At 43.7% G+C, this 14,803-nt stretch overlaps 1 protein-coding gene across 1 annotated transcript in view; it reads right to left on the reverse strand.

Moving 5' to 3' along the window:
• LOC139281364 (leucine-rich repeat-containing G-protein coupled receptor 5A-like) overlaps nucleotides 1–14,803 on the reverse strand; it is a 250,652-nt gene that overhangs the window by 153,904 nt on the left and 81,945 nt on the right. The window contains exon 2 of the mRNA XM_070901516.1: nucleotides 7,355–7,426. Coding sequence (XP_070757617.1) covers nucleotides 7,355–7,426 — 72 coding nt within the window. The remainder of the gene's footprint in view (nucleotides 1–7,354; nucleotides 7,427–14,803) is intronic.

A 14,803-nucleotide genomic window follows, 5' to 3' on the forward strand; every position in this document is an offset into this window, starting at 1 on the left:
CTGTAACTAGTGGGGTACCACAGGGATCAGTGCTTAGGCCCCAGCTATTCACAATATATATAAATGATTTGGATGAGGGAATCAAATGTAATATTTTCAAGTTTGCTGATGACACAAAACTAGGTGGGATTCTGAGTTGTGAGGAGGATGCAAAGACGCTGCAAGGCGATTTAGATAGGTTGAGTGAGTGGGCAAACACATGGCAGATGCAGTATAATGTGGATAAATGTGAAGTTATCCACTTTGGTAGGAAAAACATAAGGACAAAGTATTATTTAAATGGTGATGGCTTGGGAAGTGTTGATGTGCAGGGGGACCTGGGTGACCTTGTACACCAGTCATTGAAAGCAAACATGCAGGTGCAGCAAGCAGTTAGGAAGGCAACTGTTATGTTGGCCTTTATTGCAAGAGGATTTGAGTACAGGAGCAAGGATGTCTTATTACAGTTATACAGGACCTTGGTGAGACCGCACCTGGAGTATTGTGTGCAGTTTTGGTCTCCTTACCTAAGAAAGAATACACTTGCCATAGAGGGAGTGCAGTGAAGGTTCACCAGACTGATTCCTGGGATGGCAGGACTGTCATATGAGGAGAGATTAGGCCTGTATTCACGAGAGTTTAGAAGAATGAGAGGGGATCTCATTGAAACATATAAAATTCTGACTGGGTTGGATAGACTGGATGCGGGGAGGATGTTTCCCCTGACTGGGAAGTCTAGAACAAGGGGTCACAGTCTCAGGATATGGGGTAGGAAATTTAGGACCGAGATGAGGAGAAATTTTTTCACTCAGAGGTTGGTGAATCTGTGAAATTCTCTACCACAGAAGGCTGTGGAGGCCAAGTCACTGAATATATTTAAGAACATAAGAACATAAGAATTAGGAACAGGAGGAGGCCATCTAGCCCCTCGAGCCTGCTCCGCCATTCAATAAGATCATGGCTGATCTGGTCGTGGACTCAGCTCCACTTACCCGCCCTCTCCCCGTAACCCTTAATTCCCTTATTGCTTAAAAACCTATCTATCTTTGACTTGAAAACATTCAATGAGCCAGCCTCAACTGCTTCCTTGGGCAGAGAATTCCACAGATTCACAACCCTCTGGGAGAAGAAATTCTTTCTCAACTCAGTTTTAAATTGGCTCCTCCGTATTTTGAGGCTGTGCCCCCTAGTTCTAGTCTCCCCCACCAATGGAAACAACCTCTCTGCCTCTATCTTGTCTATCCCTTTCATTATTTTAAATGTTTCTATAAGATCACCCCTCATTCTTCTGAACTCCAACGAGTAAAGACCCAGTCTACTCAATCTATCATCATAAGGTAGCCCCCTCAGTTCTCGAATCAGCCTAGTGAATCGTCTCTGTACCCCTTCCAAAGCTAGTAGATCCTTCCTTAAGTAAGGTGACCAAAACTGCACGCAGTACTCCAGGTGCGGCCTCACCAATACCCTGTACAGTTGCAGCAACACCTCCCTGCTTTTGTACTCCATCCCTTTCGCAATGAAGGCCAACATTCCATTTGCCTTCCTGATTACCTGCTGCACCTGCAAACTAACCTTTTGGGATTCATGCACAAGGACCCCCAGGTCCCTCTGCACCACAGCATGTTGTAATTTCTCCCCATTCAAATAATATTCCCTTTTACTGTTTTTTTTCCCCAAGGTGGATGATCTCACACTTTCCGACATTGTATTCCATCTGCCAAACCTTAGCCCATTCGCTTAACCTATCCAAATCTCCTTGCAGCCTCTCTGAGTCCTCTACACAACCCGCTTTCCCACTAATCTTAGTGTCATCTGCAAATTTTGTTGCACTACACTCTGTCCCCTCTTCCAGGTCATCTATGTATATTGTAAACAGTTGTGGTCCCAGTACCGATCCCTGTGGCACACCACTAACCACTGATTTCCAACCCGAAAAGGACCCATTTATCCCGACTCTCTGCTTTCTGTTCGCCAGCCAATTCTCGATTCATGCTAATACATTTCCTCTGACTCCGCGTACCTTTATCTTCTGCAGTAACCTTTTGTGTGGCACCTTATCGAATGCCTTTTGGAAATCTAAATACATCACATCCATCGGTACACCTCTATCCACCATGCTCGTTATATCCTCAAAGAATTCCAGTAAGTTAGTTCAACATGATTTCCCTTTCATGAATCCATGCTGCGTCTGCTTGATTGCACTATTCCTATCCAGATGTCCCGCTATTTCTTCCTTAATGATAGTTTCAAGCATTTTCCACACTACAGATGTTAAACTAACCGGCCTATAGTTACCTGCCTTTTGCCTACCCCCTTTTTTAAACAGAGGTTTACATTAGCTGCTCTCCAATCCGCTGGTACCTCCCCAGAGTCCAGAGAATTTTGGTAGATTATAACAAATGCATCTGCTATAACTTCCGCCATCTCTTTTAATACCCTGGGATGCATTTCATCAGGACCAGGGGACTTGTCTACCTTCAGTCCCATTAGTCTGTCCAGCACTACCTCCCTAGTGATAGTGATCATCTCAAGGTCCTCCCTTCCCACGTTCCTATGACCAGCAATTTTTGGCATGGTTTTTGTGTCTTCCACTGTGAAGACGGAAGCAAAATAATTGTTTAAGGTCTCAGCCATTTCCACATTTCCCATTATTAAATCCCCCTTTTCATCTTCTAAGGGACCAACATTTACTTTAGTCACTCTTTTCCGTTTTATATATCTGTAAAAGCTTTTACTATCTGTTTTTATGTTTTGCGCAAGTTTACCTTCGTAAATCTATCTTTCCTTTCTTTATTGCTTTTTTAGTCATTCTTTGCTGTTGCTTAAAATTTTCCCAATCCTCTAGTTTCCCACTAACCTTGGCCACCTTATACACATTGGTCTTTGATTTGATACTTTCCTTTATTTCCTTGGTTATCCACGGCTGGTTATCTCTTCTCTTGCTGCCCTTCTTTTTCATTGGAATATATTTTTGTTGCGCATTATGAAAGAGCTCCTTAAAAGTCCTCCACTGTTCCTCAATTGTGCCACCGTTTAGTCCTTGTTTCCAGTTTAAGAAGGAGATAGATAGATTTCTAGACACAAAATACATCAAGGGGTATGGGGAAAAAGTGGTGAGAGATCGAGGATCAGCCATGATCATATTGAATGGCGGTGTAGACTCGAAACATAGAAACATCGAAAATAGGTGCAGGAGTAGGCTATTTGGCCCTTCGAGCCTGCACCACCATTCAATATGATCATGGCTGATCATGCAACTTCAGTACCCCATTCCTGCTTTCTCTCCATACCCCTTGATACCTTTAGCTGTAAGAGCCACATCTAACTCCCTTTTGAATATATCTAACGAACTGGCCTCAACAATTTTCTGTGGTAGAGAATTTCACAGGTTCACAATTCTCTGAGTGAAGAAGTTTCTCCTCATCTTGATCCTAAATGGCTTACCCCTTATCTTTAGACTGTGACCCCTGGTTCTGGACTTCCCCAACATCGGGAACATTCTTCCTGCATCTAACCTGTCCAATCCTGTCCGAATTTTATATGTTTCTATGAGATCCCCTCTCATTCTTCTAAATTCCAGTGAATATAAGCCTAGTCGACCCAGGGCCGAATGGCCTACTACTGTGCCTATTTTCTTTGTTTCTATGTTTCTAATCCAATCAATCAATCTGCCAGTGATTGCCTGAACCAAAATGGCCATTTAAAATTTAAGCTCCCACCGCCCATAATAAATCTGGACTCCAGGAATGCATTGGCAGTTTACAGAAGCAGCAGACAGCAGCTGGCGGTCATTCTCGGGTATCTTGTCCAAGTGGTCATTATTTACTCCTCGTGTGGTAGGCTATCCGACCTGGCTGCCAGTACAGCCAAGTCTGCTCCAGTTCTCATCTGGTGTCCACCCACGTTTCCAAACAGCAGCCAGGTGCAGGAACCCTGACTGACTTTCCCCTCCCTGGCTGAGGTGTGCAGAATCATTGCGGCAGCCCTACTGCCACCCCGGCGGAATCAGCTTAGATGGAATGAACCTTGTCCCGATGATTCAGCCACTCACTACCTAAACTTGCTTGGCCATTGGGTCAGTTGAAATACAGATTTAGTAACCTGATTTGTGCCAGGAATAGATTCTCTCAAAGACAAGTCATGGCGATGGCTGGAGATATGAAGGGTAGATGCAAAAGATGGAAGGCTGGCATCACTTTCCATAAAGCAATGTGGCATCAATACTCGGAGGCCACAGCTCATACAAGTCTGCAGAATGTAGCTGAGATATGCGAACTAATAGAAAACCCTACCATCGCTAGCTGGTGTCCTCTGTACTTTCTACAATCCAATGAAATCTAAAAAGGCCTTCAGTCTGAACTGCTTTACAATTCTTCTCTATGTGAATGCATATAGATTTACCTTTAATGTAGCTACAGACCATACCAATTCAGTTTCTTTTTATGTTTAAATGTGAGTTTGTGGAACAGGTGTTATTTGAAGTTTGTAAGCGGTTTGCTCCAGAATTTATTATTCAAAGAAACAAAAGCTACCAGCTCTTCTGAATGAATACTGGCTGGTATCCATTTCGTTGCTTTCCTTAGAACACCTGTCTTAGGCTTTAAACAATAATTGTGGTAAAAATACACCAACTGGATTATATTCCACGATACACTAAGCCAGTCTTTGTTTGAAAAAGCCCACCTTCCACATTTTTAAATGGAAGTTGGTCATTCAGCAGAAAGCAATCCTAAATCTATCATTTCTGGCAAAATGTTCCACTTCAGTTGCTAATCCCGACTCCCGCCAGTCTTTTGCCAATAAACCAGACTAACAGTTTCAGGCTGTTAATTTAACCGTTATTGTTCAAGCGCTTCCTTGGCTCGGACTTTTGTGTATCTGCCGAAAGGGAGACCGCTCAGTAAATGAACTTGTGTACAGCTGGTAAAATAGTGACGCCCACCATTTAATTGCATTTGTTTTATTTCTTCAATTTAGCTTTGCTATGAAACATGTCCGTTACTTGATCTGGTGGTGATGTAGTTTTATAATCTCATGCGGTACCTTTATGGTGCTGTCCACCTGCAGAGAAGGTGGAACTGTCGTTTGCTGGAACCAAGAAAGATACAATTTGGCACAGTGTGGGTAGATGCCACAGGATTCTGATAAAATACAGCACTGTCAGTTCTGGGAGTTCAGTTTTCCAGCTGAAGATTTTTATCTTACCACGGAAATGTAGACTGATGAAATCGGAGGCCACCCAGTCATTGAGTTCCTAACTACCTCAATGTGCATGTGTGTGCACACAGCTGTACGTTTGTTTAGTATGTACTATAATAGGACTTTCTATACATGCATCGTTCACTCACTTCATTTACTTCTGTGGCTATAATGCAGTCAGTGCCCAAGCTCTTGGTCTTTGAGGGCTACACAGGCATATACTATAGAGCTTTGGGGGGCTCAGTCAGGCCTGGGAATTGGGTGGGATTGCAGTGCAGATTGACTGAAAATGCAGCTGATGAGGCCTACCATTGCCTCACCGCCTCACACCGGGATTTAGCTCAGCTCACCCACCCGGAACTGTCGCTAGCCATTCCTTCCCCACTCACTGCATGCAAATGGCAGAAGGGAGCGTATGGGTCCAGGAACCTGGTGAATTTCACTCCTGTTCGCCCCAGTTACCTCTGCTACCCTGGCCTGCCAAGGGGATGGCAATGGTCGAGGATCCCTTTAAGCATTTCTGAAACTGGCTGCCTCCTGACTTGTGCCGCCCATGGTTGGTGGGCAGGAGCAGGAACCGGCGGCGGGCAGAGATGAAAATGGTGTCGGGGGTCTAAATGGCATCACTTGATCCCCGTTTACGTGCATGCACGAGGCACCTGTTTCCGATGGGAGTTGTGCTACCATGATTCAAGTCCGCCTGCAAATTAGAATGGACATCGGTGCAGTGGTAAGTTGGCAGGACTATCAACCACTTCATCTTTGTCCCACCACCTGAAAATTGCTTCTCCATTACTTTGTTTTAAAATTATGCATTTCTGGCTAGGTTAGCATTGCATTTTTGGTTTGGGTTGGCTTCTTTGCCCACATATCAAAAGTTGTGCTTGCATCCTTACACGCCTGCATTAGAACCTGTGGTCAATAGCTATCTGTTTGAGAGTAAAATGGTTTCTCTTCCTGGCTCACTGGATAAATACACCGTGTGGTGTGGTACTGAGCCATGCCAATCAGCAAGTGCTTCTTTAGAAGAATGAGAGGTGATCTCATTGAAACATACAACATTCTTGCAGGGCTGGACAGGGTAGATGCAGGGAGGATCTTTCCTCTCCCTGGGGACTCCCTGGGGGTCACAGTCTCAGAATAAGAGGTTGGCCATTTAGGACCAAGATGAGGAGAAACTCCTTCATTCAGATGGTGGTGAATCTTTGGAATTCTCAACCCCAGAGAGCTTTGGAGACTCAATCTTTGAGTATATTCAAGGCAAAGATCGATAGATTTTTGGATATTAAGGGAATCAAGGGATATGGGGACAGTGCAGGAAAGTGGAGTTGAGGTAGAAGATCAGCCATGATTGTATTGAATGGCGGAGCAGGCTCGAGGGGCCGAATGGCCTACTCCTGCTCCTAATTCTTATGTTCTTATGTTCTTCTATACTGCTAACTGACCTCGGGTTGGAAGGCGATGGAAGTACTACAGTTGGTCTCATTGTCACTAAGATAAGGGATGGGTGTATCATCCAAGGTCATCATCCAGCTGGGAAGTGCATGTGTCTGCACATGGGATAAGTTTGGGCTCAAGCTCATCCACATCTCCCATGAATGAAGAGCTTGCTAACAGTCACAATATAATTGACAAATGAAGAACGGCTACTTGGGTAAGGTACCAAACAGCTGCTAGCAGCAATGCAACTTTATCTTAGTGTGAGTCAGCACCTTCAGGGGAGGAGGGGACACAGTTTGGGGTGAACATTTAATAAATTATTTATAATGAAACATGGTCTTAATTGTTTGGTTTTTGGGTTTATGATGGATTGATTTAACAAAAGAATTAAGAGCAGGAGTAGGCCATACAGTCCCATATCAAAGATCGATAGATTTAAGGATATTAAGGGAATCAAGGGATATGGGGATAGTGCAGGAAAGTGGAGCTGAGGTAGAAGATCAGCCATGATCTTATTGAATGGCGGAGCAGGCTCGAGAGGCCGAGTGGTCTACTCCTGCTCGTATTTGTTATGTTCTTATTCTATTTTCATTTGGAATATAGATTTACTGTTAGTCATTACTTGTTTCAAGTAACTTTGCTCTATTTTCTGAATTACCGCAAGGCAACTGTTTTGTAATTCTTAGAACCAATGTGTGATACATTTATTCCACTTAAGTAGCATCGTGATACTTACAACTCCGCTAGGAAGTGGATATTGAAAAGGCCATTCTGGGGCAGCTCAGTAATGTTGTTCATGCTGAGATCTCTAGGAGAGAAAAATTAAGTGGAGGTTGTGTTAAACGATGATACAATATTCACACTCAGCTATTTACAATGAGCTTCAAGACATTCAGCAATTGAGAGTGTCTCATTATTTTAAAACTTCAGATAAATAGGATTTAACTCTAGAACGTCTGAAGTGCTGGTGTTACTTTAATGTCAAGTTTAGTGGAATGACAATTACATCATTCTGACCGCAGAAAGAACAGTCTTGAAAATTATTGCTGTAAAGAAGCAATTCACAGCATTTCCTATTGTGAAAAATGAAATAATGATTGACAGTAATTAACTTTATAACTAAAAACTGTTTTTGTATACTCGACAAATCCTGTTAAGTAAGCATGTATAAACAATGCATTTATTTTCCATGGATATTTATGAATTAAGCGAATGAAATGAGGCACAACACAAGGTTGGAATGTGATCCAGTTATATACCACATTTCCTGATGGGCAGCCATACTTTCCTCATACAGGAAATTAATAATATCTCTGTCCAAGCAGAATTTAATCAAATGTTGTACAAGGTGAATTTCCAGTTAATAGATTTAATACCATTCCTGCTCACTTCAATACTTTCCCATGCTTCTAGCGTAACCTCCATGAGGCTTTCTCTCAGGTTATGGGATAACCACTGATAAACGCAAGGAACCCGACCAGGAGTAAATGTCTCTTTGGCACTGCGGTCTCTTTCAAAGATACTGAAACTGTTTCATGTTGAGAACTGAAAAGTTCAGCTTTAGGCTCAGTGACAGGAATGATTCTGATTTTCTTGTAGAAATAAACAAGACCAATTGTTCAGAAACATAAGATCTAAGATGTTTAAAGGCAAAGAAAAAACACTTTGATGTGTGATTGGCTTGAAAAGCTGGAATATCTGTTAAAAAACTAAGATACCGTGATAAGCCTAGTAAATGTGGTCCCAGATGAAAAGTGCAACTGGAGGTTCTCTAAATCAGCAGCATCGTTCATTTAAAGGTTAAACTAAGATTTATTTGCTCTGTTTCTTTGAGCTGTTGCTATGTTTGGTATTCTTGCCATCTTTCGACATTATCTGAAAATGCATCCAACTTACACACTATCATGTTCTAAATTCTTTTCTAGTATGATGCATAATGACTTCCGGGATAGTCAACAAAAGACAAACAGTCCACGGACAATTACTGCCTGAAAAGATTTTAAATATATACACTGTTCCTACAAGTCTCTCCAGGGCAGGTGCAATCAACCGCCTAAAATATTCCAATGGGCGGGGACTAAATATCCCTGTGGCCGAGGATCAATGGAATGAAATACCTTCGTGAAAACTATAGCAAGTTCACTAATAAGAGAGCTGTCAAAAGAATCTCCAATTCTCTGTAGCATGACTTTGCATTTCTTTCATTGAACAGACTGCAGACAGCTGTCAGATGTTGTGACTGCACAAAGCAAGAAATGTATGCCAAAGTTTAACTGATCGAGTAAAATCCTTGACAATATCGTCAAAAGATAATGGAAAACAACTTCTGACTGAATAAAACTTTTATTATCAGCACCACTGATCACTGCCAGTATCCACAGTTTTACAAAGCACACTATGTGCTTTTATTACCTATACTTGCCCCGAAGAATGAAGAGTAAACCTTGGAATTCAGTATATTGGAATGCATACATGCAGTTATCAGTTTATGTTTCGATAAATACTAAAATATTTTCGATATTTTCTTCAGCAGCTTACAAACGGTTTATGATTATTACAAACATAAAAAGAAAACCAGGCACATTTAATTGCTGGGGCATTATAAATGCATAGAAAAGGAAGACGAGTTCCAATAAAAAATGTTTTAAAACACAATTTGTATAAGACTATCTTCTTCCAGTGAAATAGTAACATCTTCTTAACTGTCCTTGAGTATAAGGCCACCAGTGCAGTTTGCAATCACGACCTAGCTGTAGTCAATGAAGTATGAAATAATTTAAAATAATTTGCATGCCTTATAAGTAAATGACTCCAAAGAATTGATACCTTTACAGAGATTAAATTCCAAGATATGATTACTGCATTGTACTGACCGCGTCCAGCTCCATCATAGTAAAATGTCTTTATTCTATAGAATACGTACTATAGTTTTTTTGGCCATGGCTTATATTATAGCAGTGTGGGCTGGTCCATGCTGCCCCTGGGCCCTCGCCACTTCTGGGCCCCGAACTCACGACTCTCCTGGGCCCCGATCACGTCGTTCCACGATCACTCGCCGCTCCTTCACACTGCGATATGTGTGCGCATTAGGTCCGTGCAGCAGAGCTGGTCTCCAGTCGTCTTGGTTAATCCTTGCCACTGGACCAAGACCTAGCTCTGTCAAGCCCGTGTGGTGGCTGGTGTGCAACGGCCACCACACGTTAAAAAAATCCACGCACAGGTATCTTCCACCCTTCAACATGTAGTTCGGGATCTGTAATTTTAGATCCTTCATTGAAACATCTGTGAACATTTTTGACATGGAAGCAAGTCATCCTCGATTCGAGGAACTGCCTCTGATAATGATGATATTATAGCAGTTAATATTGGGCAATACTTGCCATGTAAAGAAAAGGGAACGTTTGCAGCACAATTGTGATATAATCTGCAACGTTATCAAGTATTAATCAATGACCAATTCCCAAGAAGTTATGGTCACTGTTTCTGTAATATTTTCATCTTTTCAGTAAATGCCTTTTTAGAACTTTCAATATTTAAATATACAAGTTTCTAATACAAACATACAAAATTGATAAGAAAAGATCATCAGGCCCATCAATGCTCACCCTATTTGTTAGATATAAAACTTTGGGCAATACTTTGTCCCATCATTAGTAATGATAACTCCAAGGGGAAGAGAAAATGAAACTGAAAAAAAAGTGGCCAATTTCGGGAAAGAATGCTGGGAAATTCTTTCCCTAAGGCAATCAAGCAGGAGACCATGATTACCCATGATAATCCATTCTCCATTTCTCAATCAGTGGCTGCATGCAGCAAAACCTGGACAACATCCAGGCTTGGGCTGATAAGTAGCTAGTAACATTGGTGCAAAACAAGTGCCAGGCAATGGCCATCTCCAACTAGAGAGAACGTAATCACCTCCCCAAGACATTCAATGGGATTACCATTGCCGAATCCCCCGCCATTAATATCCTCAGGATCACCATTGACCAGAAACTTAACTAGACCAGCCACATAAATACTATGGCTACAAGAGCAGGTCAAAGGCAGGGTATTGTGTAGAAAGTGACTCACCTCCTCACTCCCCAAAGGCTCCCTAATACTGGCAAGACCCGTCAGGTATGTGATGGAATACTCTCCACTTGACTGGATGAGTGCAGCTCCAACAACACTCAAAAAGCTTGACACCATCCAGGACAAAGCAGTCCACTTGATCAGCATCCCATCCACCAGCTTAAATATTCAATCCCTCCACCATCAGCATACTATGGCGGCAGTGTGCACTATCTACAAGATGCACTGCTGGAATTCACAAAGACTTTTTCGGCCGCACCTCCCAAACCCACACACTCCACCACCTAGATGGACAAGGGCAACAGGTGAATGGGAGCACCATCTCCTCCAAGTTCTCCTTCAAGTCACACACCATTCCAGCTTGAACAGGAATTGCCGTTCCTTCATCGTCAGTGGGTCAAAATCCTGGAACTCCCTACCCAACAGCACTGAGGGAGTGCCTTAAGAACATAAGAAATACGAGCAGGGGTAGGCCATTTGACTCCTCGAGCCTGCTCTGCCATTTAATAAGAGCATGAGTCCATGATCATGGACTCAGCTCCACTTCCCAGCCCGCTCGCCATAACCCTTGACTCCCATATCGCTCAAAAATCTATCTATCTCCGCCTTAAATATATTCAGTGACCCAGTCTCCACAGCTCTCTGGGGCAGAAAATTCCACAGGTTTACAACCTTCAGAGAAGAAATTCCTCCTCATCTCAGTTTTAAATGGGCAGCCCCTTATTCTGAGACTATACCCTCTAGTTTTAGGTTCCCCTATGAGTGGAAATATCCTCTCTGCATCCACCTTGTCAAGCCCCATCATTATCTTATATAATCACCTCTCCTTCTTCTGAACTCCATTGAGTGTAGGCCCAACCTACTCAACCTATCTTCAGAAGTCAACCCCCTCATCTCTGGAATCAACCTAGTGAACCTTCTCTGAACAGCCTCCAACGCAAGTATATCCTTCCTTAAATACAGAGACTAAAACTGTATGCAGTACTCTAGGTGTGGCCTCACCAATGCCCTGTACAGTTGTAGCAGGACTTCTCTGCTTTTCTACTCTATCCCCTTTGCAATAAAGGCCATCATTCCATTTGCCTTCCTGATCACTTGCTGTACCTGCATGCTAACTTTTTGTGTTCCATGCACAGGGACCCCCAGGTCCCTCGGTACTGCAGCACTTTGCAATTTTTCTCCTTTTAAATTATAATTTGCTTTTCTATTTTTTCTGCTAAAGTGGATAACCTCACATCACACGGACTGCAGCAGTTCAAGCATGTGGCCCACCATCACCTTCTCAAGTGCAACTAGGGATGGACAATAAATGTTGGCTTTGCTCGTGACAATCATACCCCAAGAATGAATAAAACGAATATGATGCATCACTAGACATAAGTAAATAATCACCGCATTCCACACCTCGATGTGTTCCTATAGCCGGAATTTTGTCCACCTGGGCGGGTCTGGTGTGGCCGGTATCCATGGTGGATTGTGACCCTGATACTGGCTCCATTCCGCTGTTGAAAATGAACTTACTTTAATGGAGCCTATTAAGCCCGCCCAGCGCATTACCCGGCCCAATTAGATGGAGCGGTTCTGGTGACGTCATTCATGACACATTTTCAGCCGGAATCCTTAACAATAACTTGTATTTATATAGCGCCTTTAACATAGTAAAACATCCCAAGGTGCTTCACAGGAGTATTATCAGACAAAGATTTGACACCTAGCCACATAAGGAGAAATTAGGGCAGGTGACCAAAAGCTTGGTCAAAAACATAGGTTGTCATTAGCGTCTTAAAGAAGGAAAGAGAGGTAGAGAGACAGAGAGGTTTAGGCAAGGAATTCCAGAGCCTAGGCAACAGAAGGCACGGCCACCAATGGTTGAGCAATTATAATCAGGGATGCTCAAGAGGGCAGAATTAGAGGAGCGCAGATACCTCGGGAAGGGGGAAGTGGGGTTTTGGGGCTGGAGGAGATTACAGAGATAAGGAGGGGCGAGGCCATGGAGGGATTTGTAAAAAAGGATGAGAATTTTGAAATCGAAGTGTTGTTTAACCAGGAGCCAATGTAGATCAGCGAGGAAAAGGGTGATGGGTGAATGGGTCTTGGTGCGAGTTAGGACATGGGCAGCCGAGTTTTGGATGATGTCACAGCCAAGCAGGTAAGTGATTGGCTGGTGATTTGGTGAGTATTTTTCTTTTCATTAAACCTTGGGCATTGGTGCAAGTTAGGAACTGCAATTAAATAGTTAAGTGATCCTTATTATCTAAGGAAAACAAATTAATTAAATCAGCTGTTGCTGAGTAGCAGCTGGGTGTGTTTTGCTAGGGTTTAGAGGGTCGTTCGCCCGACTGCCTGCCTCTCTTCCGCTCTTACATCCGGTCCAGGGTGTCCTTGGAGATGGAGCACGCGGTGTCCACCGGTACGCTCGAGGCCTTCCGCGAGAGGTGGGCACCGGAGGGACTGGAGTGCATCATCACGCCCGGCAACCAAAATTTTAATTTGATTTTACGTTTTAAAGTTTAATTTGTTTTAATTGCCGGTGCCTTTAGTGTCCCCCTCCCCTTTTATAGGGGGCACTGGAAAAAGGAAAATTTGATTTTAGTGCCCAAAAAAAAAACCCAAAAAAAGGAAAAAAAAGAGGGCCTTGTAAATGTCTGGTGTGTCATCCAGGGCGGGTGGCACCGATTAATGTTTTTGTTTTGCAGGTAAACGCCAAAAAGAGTTTTTTTTTAGAGGGTCGTTCAGCCCGACTGTCTACCTCTCTTCCGCCTGTACATCTGCGCCAGGGTGTCCTTGGAGATGGAGCACGCGGTGTCCACCGGTACGCTCGCGGCCTTCCGCGAGAGGTGGGCACCGGAGGGACTGGAGTGCATCGTCACGCCCGGCAACCAAATTTGAATTTGATTTTACGTTTTAAAGTTTAATTTGTTTTAATTGCCGGTGCTTTTAGTGTCCCCCTCCCCTTTTATAGGGGGCACTGGAAAAAAAAAGTGTGATATTAGTGCCCCAAAAAAAAGAAAAACAGAAAAAAAAAAGGGAAAAAAGGGCCTTGTAAATGTCTGGTGTGTCATCCAGGTCGGGGGGCACGGATTAATGTTTCTGTTTTTCAGGTAAACTCCAAAAGAGTTTGAGGGTCGTTCAGCCCGACTGTCTGCCTCTCTTCCGCGTGTACATCCGCGCCAGGGTGTCCTTGGAGATGGAGCACGCGGTGTCCACCGGTATGCTCGCAGCCTTCCGCGAGAGGTGGGCGCCGGAAGGACTGGAGTGCATCGTTACCCCCGGCAACCAAATTTTAATTTGATTTTATATCTTTTAAAGTTTAATTTGTTTTAATTGCCTGATTTTTAGTGTCCCCCTCCCCTTTTATAGGGGCCACTTGTAAAATATATGGTTTTAATGCCCCCAAAAAAACCCCCACAAAAAAACAAACAAAAAAAAGGGGGCAGTTAAGTGTCTGGAGTGTCCCCCAGATCGGGGGGCACTTGATCTAATGTGTATTTTGTTCCCCCAAAAAGAGTTGCTCAGGTTTAGAGTTTAGTTCTACTTGATAGTGTGCAGGAGGTGTCTCCAGCTGCACCAACTTGAGCTCCGTGTTTTGGAGCTTGAGCGGCGGCTGGGGTCACTGTGGTGCATCCGTGAGACTGAGAGCTATGTGGATAGCACGTTTCTAGAGGTGATCACCCTGCAGCTTAATAGTGTGCAGGCAGAGAGGGCATGGGTGACCGCCAGATAGAAGAGGAGGACTAGGCAGGTAGTGCAGGAATTCCCTGAGTCCATCTCGCTCTCCAACCGGTACTCTGTTCTGAGTACCGGTGAGGGCAATGGTGGCTCTGGGGAGTGCAGCCAGAGCCAAATCCACGGCACCACGGGTGGCTCAGCTGCACAGGGAGAGGGGGGAGAGGAAGAAGAATGGAAGAGCTATCGTGGTAGGGAATTCGCTAGTCAGGGGAGCGGACAGGCATTTCTGCGGCCTCAAGCGTGACTCCAGGATGGTATGTTGCCTCCCTGGTGCTCGGGTCAAGGATGTCACCGAGCAGCTGCAGGGCATTCTGGGGGGAAAGGGTGAACAGCCAGAGGTCATGGTCCCTATTGGGACCAATGATATAGGTAGGAAGAGGGA

This window comes from Pristiophorus japonicus, chromosome 15, assembly GCF_044704955.1.
Source record: "Pristiophorus japonicus isolate sPriJap1 chromosome 15, sPriJap1.hap1, whole genome shotgun sequence".
NCBI lineage: Eukaryota > Metazoa > Chordata > Chondrichthyes > Pristiophoridae > Pristiophorus > Pristiophorus japonicus.